Source organism: Triticum dicoccoides, chromosome 7A (genome assembly GCF_002162155.2).
Source record: "Triticum dicoccoides isolate Atlit2015 ecotype Zavitan chromosome 7A, WEW_v2.0, whole genome shotgun sequence".
Taxonomy (NCBI): domain Eukaryota; kingdom Viridiplantae; phylum Streptophyta; class Magnoliopsida; order Poales; family Poaceae; genus Triticum; species Triticum dicoccoides.
This window is the reverse complement of record NC_041392.1, coordinates 15,615,805-15,628,382: the sequence shown is the minus strand read 5'-3', so window position 1 is coordinate 15,628,382 and position 12,578 is coordinate 15,615,805. Positions and strand designations below refer to the sequence as shown.

At 49.4% G+C, this 12,578-nt stretch overlaps 1 protein-coding gene across 1 annotated transcript; it reads left to right on the top strand.

The window, feature by feature from the left end:
* Positions 1–7,450: 7,450 nt before the first annotated feature.
* LOC119332870 lies at positions 7,451–11,143 on the top strand. Its single transcript, XM_037605979.1, has 2 exons — positions 7,451–7,533; positions 9,946–11,143. Exons 1-2 carry the CDS (start codon positions 7,451–7,453, stop codon positions 11,141–11,143), a joined length of 1,281 nt encoding a protein of 426 aa, XP_037461876.1.
* Positions 11,144–12,578: the final 1,435 nt, after the last annotated feature.

The following is a 12,578-nucleotide window of genomic DNA, read 5'->3' as shown; positions in this document are numbered from 1 at the left end:
TGTCCGGCCTTCGAAAGAGGCCATAGGACGAGTCCGGCACCGTCCGGTGCGCGGTCGGAGGAGCTGAAGAATCTGCTAGGGCGAGCATCTATCTCAGAGGAGCACCGTGCATTGATGGGCTCGGTGATTGAAAGGATTTCGTCCACGGAAAGCGGATTGCACGAGGCCGCCAGAAGTTTACTGACGGGTTTTGAGGTATGCGGAATAACGCACCCTTTTGACAGTTGCGCATAAATAAGATGCGCCCTGTGTAGATAGTAGCCCCTGAGACTCTATGCGTTGTCAAAAGTGACGGCGCGCAGAGGATCATAATCCCAGGTCTAAAATGTCGCCTTTGTATGTAGGTGGCGAAGTGTCCGGAATCCAGCCGGACTGATGAATTTGCCGAGCTAAAGCGGCAACTTGACGTGGCAGATGCCGACATCGTGCTTGTTAACAAGCGGCTTGACGAGGCACAAGGTATGTAATCCCTCTGGTGGCACCTGGTAAGAGGAGCTTATGCCAGTATCTTACTATGTGTGTGCTTGATGCAGATGGTGCGGCCGTCGTGGAGAGTCTTCGGGCGGAACTTGCCCGAGCCAAGGAACAAGCCAGAAAAAGTGATGCGGCTGCCGAGAAGGCCCTTGAAGAGCTGAGAGCCGAACAGGCTGCTCACTGCCGAAGCAAGAAAGAGATGGCCGAGATGGCCGTGAAGCTAAAGAGCGCTGCTGACCGTTGCAAGCTTCTTGAAAAAGAAGACCGGGCAGAACAGACGGACTTGGAGAAGGCCATTGCCGATGCCAAGGATGCTCGCTCTGCGATGAGAGCTGCGAAGGAGGAGCTGCGTCAGGCTGGAGAGATCGCAGCTGGAAAGCCCTTTATGCTGCGGAGGAAGTTTTGTGATCCTAAGCATGCTCCGTTAGACCGGTTGTGGAGTATGGCGGACACCTATCTGGATTTGGCAGCGAGTGTTGCTGATGCGACCGAACACTTTCGAGATCAAGAAGATCGCGAAGTGGAAAAGCTCTTCTGGTCGCAGTTCCACAATCCAGAGCATCCACTGTCAGTGGCCGATCGTCTGGCCGAATGGACCGAACTGAATAGGTTGTCCGGACTCGCCATGAAGTGCGTCATGAGTCATCTGTGACCGGAGAGATCGGAGCCGAAAAGTTATTTCAGCTTGGTGCACCAGTTCCTTGGTGCGGTGCCGCGTATTAATGCAATGAAGAGGTCAGCATGCATAGAGGGTGCACGGATGGCTCTTGCCCGTGTCAAGACATACTGGGCGGAGATGGAAACCACCGCTGTTGCATCCCGAGATTCGGACGGAAGCCAAGTACCTGCCGAGCACTATTTTCCAGAAGTTCTACAAGGCGCTCGTGTAATAGAGACGCAGTGCTCGAAGGATGCTATATTCAAATAGCATGTGTTATTGTAAAACAATATTTTGATAAATTGTAGAAGCTTTTTATACTTGTGCCTTCAAGTATTGTAACACCTCCTGTGCGGCCGTTTATGATATATATATATATATATATATATATATATATATATATATATATATATATATATATATATATATATATATATATATATATATAATCTGAAAGATGGCAGTCGCCGGCTTCAGCCCCCACGCATATAATGCGGGGGTGTTCGTAGAAGGCGCATTTTCACACTTGATCCAACGTCTTGGTCCTACACAGGAGGTGATAGCGCAGCGAACTAGGCAATCAGACTATAATGCTTTATCATTTTCACTTAGCCATAGGAGCTTGACAGTGAGGCTACTTAGATAGCCCCTGGTGGCGACCGCGCTCGCCCGAATTCGAGGCGCGTATGTGCCTGGCCGGGAAACGACCCTTCGTTAATGCGGAGGAATCCTATAGATTCCGGTAAGTCATCGAGTGGTTGACCAGTCTCACGCTATATCATGACAGTCAATTTTCGGCTTTCTCTACTGAGGTGCTCGCCTGGCCGAACCGGGGCACAATCGCAGTAGTTCTCCTGGTGCCGCCTTAGCCGATAGAGTGGAACGTAAGGCAGCAAAACACAGGAGCCGGGCAACCCAACATTTGACCAAAGACATGATTCGGAGCTAATGCATACAAGGCCAAACTCGCCACTCCGAACACTCCCTAAGGTATTCGGTCTTTATGAGGGCGGGCGAGACAACGCCCTTAGTTATAAGCCCCTAGTGTCCAGGTACGCACAAAAATTCTGACGTGGCCACATGCCAAGACGCCAGCCTCCTCCTTGGTTATACTAGAAAAAAAACCAGGGGATGTGTATCAACAAGAGACAGTAAAAAAGGTTTACGCAGGGTCTTAATCTGAAAAGAATCCTTGGAACGGGTCCCTGCTGCACGTCTGCGCCTGTGTCTCCGTTGTGCCGTATCCTGGACGGGCGCAGCACGGTGTTCATCTATAAAAGAGAGGAACTTAGTTGAAAAAAGGGTCATGTCGAATAGAAGTTATACTAAATAAATAAAGTATAAATTGAAATGGGTAAAATTGAGCTTGATTTTCTCTTATTTTATATGCGTTGTCCCCCTAGTGCAGGGGTATTAAGCCTTTATCAGTTATATGTTTATACCGGACTCGTCTAGCCGTGTCTGTGGTCTTAACGACCTGTTTAGATGTTTTGGCTGGTGAAGCCGTTTTATTGTGGGGCTGTTAAGGCAGCCGCACAATGGGGGGGGGGGGGCGCACTCAATGTTTTCCCTTTAATGAGATGATGCCTCGTGGACCGGGCATCTTGAGCGTAAGAGACGCATAATGCGGTATTGCGTTAAAGCGGGCGAAAGCTTCGCGTCCCAGCAGTGCTTGATAGCGACTTGAGAATGGGACGATGTGGAAAGTTAGCTTTTTGTGGCGGAAGTTATCGGGGGAGCCGAATATAACTTCAAGCCGGATAAAACCCATGCATTGGGTATCCGGACCTGGCGTTACCCCTTGAAAGGAGGTTTTGCTGTGGCGAATTCTTGTTGGGTCTATCCCCATGTGGCGGATTGTGTCCTGATATATCAGGTTTAGACCGCTGCCGCCGTCCATCAGAACATTTGTAAAGTGGAGTCCGCCAATTATTGGATCTAATACCAAGGCAGTCCAGCCTGCGTTCCTGATACTTCTAGAGTAATCCAGATGATCAAAGGTGATTGGTTTTAACAACCAGTGGCGAGACTCCTTTGGGATAGGCCGTATGGCGCGTACCTTTATGGGCGCCGCACGTTTTGTTATGTGAAGTAAGTTTACTGTTTTTACGTCTTGTAAAAAATTCTTTTGTTTCCTGGTGCTCTGCTTTTGGGGTTCGTCATCGTCTTCGCTTGGTGTGTCGAGCCCCTTGTGTTCGGCGTTGAGTCTGCCGGATTGTTTAAAAACCCAACAATCTCTGTGGGTATGGTTTGCAGGCTTCCCAGGAGTACTGTGTATCTGACATATCTTGTCCAAGATTTTGTTTAAGTTGGACAACTCGTCCCTATTATCTTTGAGGGGCGGCTTTTTCTGATTCTGCCGCGAGCTTTGGAATCCGACATTGACTGCCGTGCTCTTCAGACTGTTTTCCTTAGTCCAGCGACGGTCCTTGTTGCGTCGCGGTTTTCCGTTTCCATCCCTAGTTTCGGATGTACTTGGGTCGCTGGTGCTACATCTTGCCAACCAGCTGTCCTCTCCTGCGCAAAATCGGGTCATGAGGCTTGTTAATGCGCCCATTGTTCTTGGCTTTTCTTGGCCGAGGTGTCTGGCGAGCCATTCGTCTCGGACGCTATGTTTAAAAGCTGCTAAGGCTTCGGCGTTCGGACAGTCGACTATCTGATTCTTTTTAGTAAGAAATCTATTCCAGAATTGCCGAGCTGACTCTCCGGGCTGTTGAGTTATGTGACTGAGATCGTCTGCATCCGGAGGGCGGACATAGGTCCCTTGAAAATTTGCTCGGAAAGCGTCCTCGAGCTCTTCTCAACTTCCAATTGTGTTTCTAGGAAGGCTTTTGAGCCAATTCCGGGCTGGCCCTTTAAGCTTGAGGGATAAGTATTTTATGGCATGGAGGTCATCTCCTCTGGCCATATGTATGTGGAGGATATAATCCTCGATCCAGACTCCAGGGTCTGTTGTTCCGTCGTACGCCTCTATGTTTACGAGTTTAAATCCCACTGGAAATTCATAATCCAGGACCTCATCGGTGAAACATAGGGGGTGTGCGGCACCCCTATATTTAGGTGTGCCGTGATGTTTGGATACTGGTTTTGTTGCATTGCTTACAAGAGCTTGCTTTCTTGGCCCATAAATAGATCTAGCTGGGCCATCTTTTTGATGCGAATCCTTGAGTGGGTCGCATGCCGGCTTGAGTGCAGCGCCGCTTGCCGCTTTATGCTGGCCATGGGGTCGTCTATCCGACTGGGTGGCTTTCTTACTTTTTGAATGCGGGGGATCTAAGGCCTCTTCGTCAAATTCAGGCAGTAGCTTTCGCTTCGGATAGCTTTTAGTGTGGCGACTGCCGCCGTATTTGTCTGCGGTGTTGAGTACTTTGCTCCATCTGATTCTGAGTGCATCTTCCGCCGTTTTTAGCTTCCGTTTCTGCTTTTTCAGGCTGCGTGCGGTTGCAACGAGCCTTTTGCGGAGGTTCTTCTGCTCCGTGAGCTTATCCGGCGTAAGGTCGTCCGGAATGTCGTTTTCGCCGGGGACGGGTTGTTCGGTTTGTTTATCCAAGTTGTCCTGTTCGGACGGTTGCTCTAAGGCATGCTCGTCGTCCACCGGCTCGTCCTGCTCTATGGCTGGGTCTGTATGGCTGCTGTCTTTGTCGAGGCGGGGCTTGGAGCGGCGTTTTATGCCGCCGCTTTGATTGCTTTTCGAGAGATCGATCCCTTATTGCATCCCCGTGTTCCTCGTTGTCGCTTCCTTTAGGTGTATCCACCATGTACACATCATGAGATGAGGTGGCTGTCCAATGCCCTATAGGCGTTGGTTCATGTGCGTCTCCTACATCGTCGTCCATACTGTCGATGTCTTCGGAGTCGAAATTGAGCACGTCTTTTAAATTATCGACAGTGGCTACCATATGGGTGGTGGGTGGGCTTTGAATTTCTTCATGTCCATATCCCGACCTTGCTGAGCGTAGTCCGGTCAGGGCTCTCCTGATAAAGAGAGACTTTAGTGACTTCAGAATATCGCCAAAGGGCGAGTGCTGAAAGATGTCCGCGGCGGTGAACTCCATGATCGGCGCCCAATCGGATTCGATCGGCGGGGGCGCGGAGGGCTCGGAGTCCGGAAAGGAGTCCGGCCCCTCGGAGTCACGGGCCTTGCGGAGTGCGGGGCTGGCGTTTGGCTCGATCGCCTTTGGGATCACAGCCCCCGAGGCGGCGTCCAACCACTCATCCTCGATCGGCGCAGTTGGCTCCGAATTAAAGGTCGGAACCGATGCGTGTGCGGCCTCCACGGCACTGTCCGGCAGCAGAGCTAGATCATGCCCATCGTGACAGTGCGGCGCGCTCGGCTATGGCTCAAACCCGTCGAAGATCAAGTCTCCGCGGATGTCGGCCGTGTAGTTTAGACTTTCAAATCTGACCTGTCGGCCAGGGGCGTAGCTTTCGATCTGCTCCAGATGGCCAAGCGAATTGGCCCGCAGTGCAAAACCGCCAAATACGAAGATCTGTCCGGGGAGAAAGGTCTCACCCTGGACTGCATCACTATTGATGATCGGAGGAGCCATCGGGCCTAAAAGTGACGACACAGAGGAACTCTCAATGAAAGCACCAAAGTCGGTGTCAAAACCGGCGGATCTCGGGTAGGGGGTCCCGAACTGTGCGTCTAGGCGGATGATAATAGGAGACAAGGGACACAATGTTTTACCCAGGTTCGGGCCCTCTTGATGGAGGTAAAACCCTACGTCCTGCTTGATTAATATTGATGATATGGGTAGTACAAGAATAGATCTACCACGAGATCAAGGAGGCTAAACCCTAGAAGCTAGCCTATGGTATGATTGTTGTATGTTGTCCTACGGACTAAAACCCTCCGGTTTATATAGACACCGAAGAGGGTTAGGGTTAAACAAAGTCGGTTACAATGGTAGGAGATTTAAATATCCGCGTCGCCAAGCTTGCCTTCCACGCCAAAGAAAGTCCCATCCGGACATGAAATGAAGTCTTCAATCTTGGATCTTCATAGTCCAGGAGTCCGACTGAAGATATAGTCTAGCCATCCGGACACCCCCTAATCCAGGATTGCCTCACTCTCCAATTGCACCAACGACGAGGACAAGGGACGACACATGTGGAGGTCGAGGCAGGGGCGGGACCGCGCGACTCTCCCAGAGCGGCGGCCGAGACATGTGGGCTGGCTTCGATGTGCTCGACGAGTACATCTTGCCCCACATCAAGAGGTGTCGCGGCTGATGAAGAGCTCGTTCTTGCTTAGCACAGTAGCGAATGATACAGAAGGGGACCCGGCCCGCCTCAAACCGCCAAGAAGGACCATGAGCTCACGGTGGCGCCGGGCAAGTTAGCAGTCAAGCATTACCTCATCTACGACAAGTCAGCACAACGATGAACTAGGATTAGGGGTTAGATTTCCATTAGTATGTAATCCTTTCGGTATGTTTAGTATGAAGTGGTCTCCGTTTGTGTGAATTGTGTTTGTGATGAACTCTCACGTGATGTCAAACAAATTCTCACGTATGCTCTCAGCTGCCTTCACGTATCATGCTTTGGGTGCTTTTTTTGGATTTTTGCGCGTTTTTGGCTTTTAGATGATTTTTTTCGGCTTCTCGGTTTATCTTTGATTTTTCTTAGCTTTTGAACCCCAATAATTCGGAGAAAAAAATCCGTGAAATATATGTTTTTTTTCTTTTGCGAGAGGCAGATTTGAGTACGCGGGAGGATAGCCGTGCCTCTTGCAAAAGGGGAAATATTTTTTTCTTCCACGAAAGCCATGATTTACTTTTCATGGGGGTACAGATTTAATTACGCGAGAGATAAGACCATGCCTCTTGAAAAAGAAAAAAACATTTTTTTCCTCACAGATTTACTTCTCGCATGGAACCGGCTAGGCCAGCGCTATAGCCGGAAGAAGGAAATTTCGAGGTGAAAACAAAACTGACCCGTACCGCTGCGCGCATGGAGGCGCAGCCGCGGGAGATGGGCGCGCGTCCTTCTTCCTCGGCGCCGGCGTCCGCTGCATCGGCGTCCTCGTCACTGACGTAATACCCCAAACCCCTACCTCGTCCTGTACTCCTCCATCCCTCTCTTTCTCTCTTCCCTCCGTCTTATTCTTCTTCTGGTTAATTTCGTTCCCGGAAAGAGTAGACAGATTTCAGGACGTCCTATCCTGTTTCCGTTCGCCTGCGGACGTTGCATCAGATCCGCCTGCATCTCTAAGATTAATGATCCCTTGATATGGAACTAAATTAGGTAGATGGATTCTGCTTATTCTCGAGAAGAAAAACAAATCCAGATTGAGGACAAGAAACAGCGGCGTGCATGGAGCCGCAGCCGCGGGAGATTGATGCGCATCCTTCTTCCTCGGCGCCGGCGTCCGCTGCTTCCTCGTCCTCGTCGCCGGCGTCCGCTGCTTCCCCGTCCTCGTCGCTGACGTAATACCCCAAACCCCTACCTCGTCCTGTACTCCTCCATTCCTCTCTTTCTCTCTCCCCTCCGTCTTATTCTTCTTCTGGTTAATTTCGTTCCTGGAAAGAGTAGATAGATTTCAGGACGTCCTATCCCGTTTCCGTTCGCCTGCGGACGTTGCATCAGATCCGCCTGCATCTCTAAGATTAATGATCCCTTGATATGGAACTAAATTAGGTAGATTGATTCTGCTTATTCTCGAGAAGAAAAACAAATCCAGATTGAGGACAAGAAACGGCGGCGCGCATGGAGCCGCAGCCGCGGGAGATTGATGCGCATCCTTCTTCCTCGGTGCCGGCGTCCGCTGCTTCCTCGTCCTCGTCGCCGGCGTCCACTGCTTCCCCGTCCTCGTCGCTGACGTAATACCCCAAACCCCTACCTCGTCCTGTACTCCTCCATCCCTCTCTTTCTCTCTTCCCTCCGTCTTATTCTTCTTCTGGTTAATTTCGTTCGCGGAAAGAGTAGACAGATTTCAGCGCGCCCATCCCGTTTCCGTGAGAAAATTGGCTATTTGCCACTTTTAATATGGGGCTTCGCACAAATGCCACTGTCAAGATTGACTTCGTAAAAATGCCACTCAGCTCATATGTACTTTGATTAACATGCCATTCCAACCCTTTTACAGATTTCCCTTTTTCTTTTCCCATTTACAGGCACCAGAAAAGACTAAACTGCCCCTGTTGTTATCAATACGTACTTGCATCTAATCAGCGCACTTGAAACAGACGAGAATAACGTGCTTGCCGTATCCACGTCTTGCGTCAACCTCTGGACGCCGCCCCCATCTCCTCGACGCCGCGTGACACTGATCTTCTCGCTGCCGCCGATTTCGTCGACGCTGCGTGCCGCCGATCTCCTCGGCGACGCTTTCATTGTATCTGTGATTGTATTTGTGGAAGGCAAACGTACACTCTCCTCTGACTGCAATTCCTTTTTCCTATCTTTACACACTATGATTAGATACATGTAATTGCCAAATTGTAATGCAAGATTCAAGTAAAGGATTAGAGCAAACGTCACTTACAGGTTGCTTGCATCCCGTCTTCAGAACATGTACACGCATCAATCTCCTCCAGCCGGTGCTGGCATCACGCCACTGGAGCTGCTGTTCAACGCTGCCGTCGTATGTCTTGGCTCTCGGGACAAACTACCCCAACGCGCGAAGGGGAGGGCGAGCTGCGCTGGCGTGGGCCACAGGGCCAGCACCGGCAGCGAGCTGTGGTGGCTCGCGCAGGCATCCGCGAGGCTGCGCCGTTACGTGCAGACGTGCACGAGCACCGGCGGCGTGCTGCAGTGTCTTGTGCAGGCATCGGCAAGGTGATGGTGAGCTGCGCGGGCACGGTAGGCCGTAGGCGTGGGCGAGTACCTGCGGCGACCAGCGGATGCGCACACGGGCGTGGTCAAGGCGAGCTGCGGTGGCGCGCGCAGGTGTGGGCGAGCAACGGCGGCGACCTGTGGTTGCTCGGCCAAGCATCAGCGACATGACGAGCTAGCCAGCCTACAAACGCATCGGATAAGGTTGAAAGGTCCAAGGGCACTTTGGTCCTTTCAGGTGCTAGAAAATGGAAAAGAAAAAGAAAAGCAATGGGAAAAGGAAAAATGGCAAGTTCATCAAAGTATACATGAGCTGGGTGGCATTCTTACGAATCAATCTTGACAGTGGCATTTGTGCAAAGCCCCATATTGAAAGTGGCAAATAGCCAATTTTCTCCGTTTCCGTTCGCCTGCGGACGTTGCATCAGATCCCCCTACATCTCTATGATTAATCATACCTTCATATGGAACTAAATCTGCTTAGGTAGATTGATTCTGATTATTCTCGAGAAGAAAACCAATCCAGATTGAGGCTGCCCCTGCTCTACATCCTCAATATTGATTTTGCTAATTTCCAATCCAGATTGATGTTTTGCCTGCTCTACATCTGCAACATTGCAGGTAAGAATGTGTCACTGATTTGCCATGCCTGTATTTGTGTTCCAACCTGACTCAGTTTCGCCGCTAGGTGCTGTCAGTTAGTACCAAGCACTCGGCACTTGCCAGATATTAATATTATTAGTTTGAGAAACAGGCGATTGTGGTGTCTAGTTCAGCAGGCACAAAGATTTATACGAAACTTCAGCAACCCGTCTATCTACCGTGTATAGCTTCTCCGTATAACTGAGATTCAGTGCCCGCATCGTTGTTGATCTTATTCTGAGCTTCTCAGGGTCAACAACTCAATATCATCTGTATCCTTCTTTAGCTCAGCATCATGTTTTCTAGAATCTTGTAGCTCCTGTTCATTCTCATACAATTATATATCGGTTCGCATGCCTGACCTTTTGTCCTGAATTTGTTGCATCGAACAGGGAGAGCGCTGCCATGCGAATCAGAGCTAAGAGGACCTGCTATGGCTCTGCCTCCTCCGTCTTTGCCGCATCCGGGCCACGAGGATGGGCAGAGCTCCCGGAAGATTTGCTCCAATGCATAATCGCTCTCCTCACCTCCTCCCATGACTTCCTTGCCTTTGGTGCCACCTGCCGTCCTTGGCGTGATCTCTTCTCAGCGCACACATCCTCTTTCCAGCCTCTCCTCCTCCACCCGAGTACCGACAGCCAAGAATCTCCCTGGTTTAACCACTGGACCATCTACAAAGGATGCGCGTGGAGATTGGCTGATCCTGCTGCCGCATCATCCTATCCCAGTTTGCTTTCCCTGGGTGATCTCAGAGCCATGTTCTTTCTTCGCTGCTCCTACGGTCACCTCATCTTCAGCGACCGCAATGGGTTCTACATTGTTAATGCATTCAGCGGTGCTAAGGTTGTGCCTCCTTGCCTCAAGTCAGTTCACTTCAATCACATCAGCTATGCCACCTTGACTGCCCCTGTTGCATCTGCTGACTCGCATCTCCTTGTCGGCAGTGGAGCCTATGTGTTCCAGTGGCGCGTCGGGAGCGACTCTTGGTTGGAACACTTTCCTGGAGTTCTTTTCCTTCAGATTGAACAAATAGTGGCCTTGAAGTGCAAAACATACGCCCTAGGGTCTTTTGGGTCCTTCTGCATCGTACAATTGTCACCCGGACTCTTAATTCAGAAGTTTGAAGTTGTGTTTGAGGAAGACAGAACCAAAAATCTCTATTGGACAAATCAGAAAACATGGCTCGTGGTGTGCGGTGACGCTCTTCTCTTGATCAAACTTGAGGCAGGAGGAAAGACGATATCCTCGGACGCCGTCCAGTTCATGGCCTTCAAGCTCGATTCATTGGACGCCGTGACCAATAAGGCAAGGTGGGTGAAGGTGGACAGGTTGGATAACTGGGCCATCTTTGTGAGCACCGACATGCGATGCCAGGCGTTGCTGTGCATGAATCCGGAGAGATGGGGAGGGAGGAGCAACCACGTATACTTCCCAACTTATCAGTCTGAACAACCATGGGCTGCAGTCCAACTATGGCAAAAATGTAACGATGATTCAACACATTTGCAGCTCAGGTACACCGGAATCCGGTACCCTAGATTGGAGTCAACATGGGTCGTTCCCAGCACATTTCCTCTCTCCGGTGAGTAATGATCTAAGGGGCAATCGTTCGTGCAGCTGGTGATTAGCTTCTAATATAACTTCTGTGCTATTCTACCATGTTGCAGTCGCAAGACAAGCAGTTGACCGAATGTTCTTGAATGTTTCCTAAGTTACGCTTCTTGCACTCTCTCTTTCTTTTGTGTCAATTACAAGGGACTGATATGTTTTATTTCTCATCTAAAAGAAATTATGGAGTTTTTTATTTATGTACTTGGGCCACTTGATAACACCTAAGGTTTTCATCTGGCCTGAGGCTGGGCCATAAATGCAAATTCGTCATGCCCACTAGTTAGCATCTCTTCTCATTATTCATTCAGTAAGCTATAAGCCTACTGTCATTCTTCGTCTTTTCATACTAGAAACCTATGCTGTTTCGAGCGATTATCAGGCCCTGGTGCAACTAGTACCACACTAATCAGTGACGGGGACAGCTTAGGAACTGGTGAATATGAATCTCAACTTCTTTTCTTTTCTTTTCCACTAGTACATGAGTACATCTTTTCCTTTGTTGGCCGTTCAAAAAGAGTTGGCGGGCACTCGCTTTGATCTTGTTTTCTCATTCTTTTCTGCCCTCCTCCTGTTTTTTACTTTGTGGCTTTGTGCATGACAGTTACAATTAGGCTGATCTGATGAATCTAAAGTACAGCATCATAAAGTAATAAGCAAATGAGCACTGACAATTTTGTGGACGATTCAGACAAGCCTTGAGCCCTTGACTGCACTTGCTATTATCCCTAACTGTACCGGCATGATTACTCCCAAATTAACTCTCCTTCCGTCCCATAACGCTCTTATATTATGTTCAGTGCTCAACATTGAGTGGTATTTTAGCCTTGTGATTACAAGGGTGGCTCCTAATTACACGCTACAACCTGACGAAGACCAGTGTTTTCCATTAGACATGCAGCTCCTGACTGAGCCGGCTATTGTAGCGATCCTCTTCCAGCCTTTTGTCCTGTACGTCCCGTTTCTGTTCACCTGCGGATGTTGCATCAGATCCGCCTACATCTGCAAGTAGGGATTAAGGCATAGATGGATTCTTTCTGCTTATTCTCGAAGAAGAAAAGCAATCCAGATTGAGACTTTCTCTGCTTTAGATCTCCAACATTGCAGATAATAATAGAGGGTGTCGGTCACTGGTTCTCAATTTGCTAGGAAAATCATATGTGCTCTGCTTTTATTCTTCTGTCAGCATCGACACTTGCCAGATATAGTATTTCTCTGAGAAATACTATATTATTATCTGCAATGTTGGAGATCTAAAGCAGAGAAAGTCTCAATCTGGTTTGCTTTTCTTCTTAGAGAATAAGCTAGATAGGCGATTGTGGTGTGTAATCTGTATACATAAAGATCTATATGAAACTTCAACAACCCGTCTATCTAGCGCGTATAAAATTTATATCCAGTGCCTTCATCATTGTTG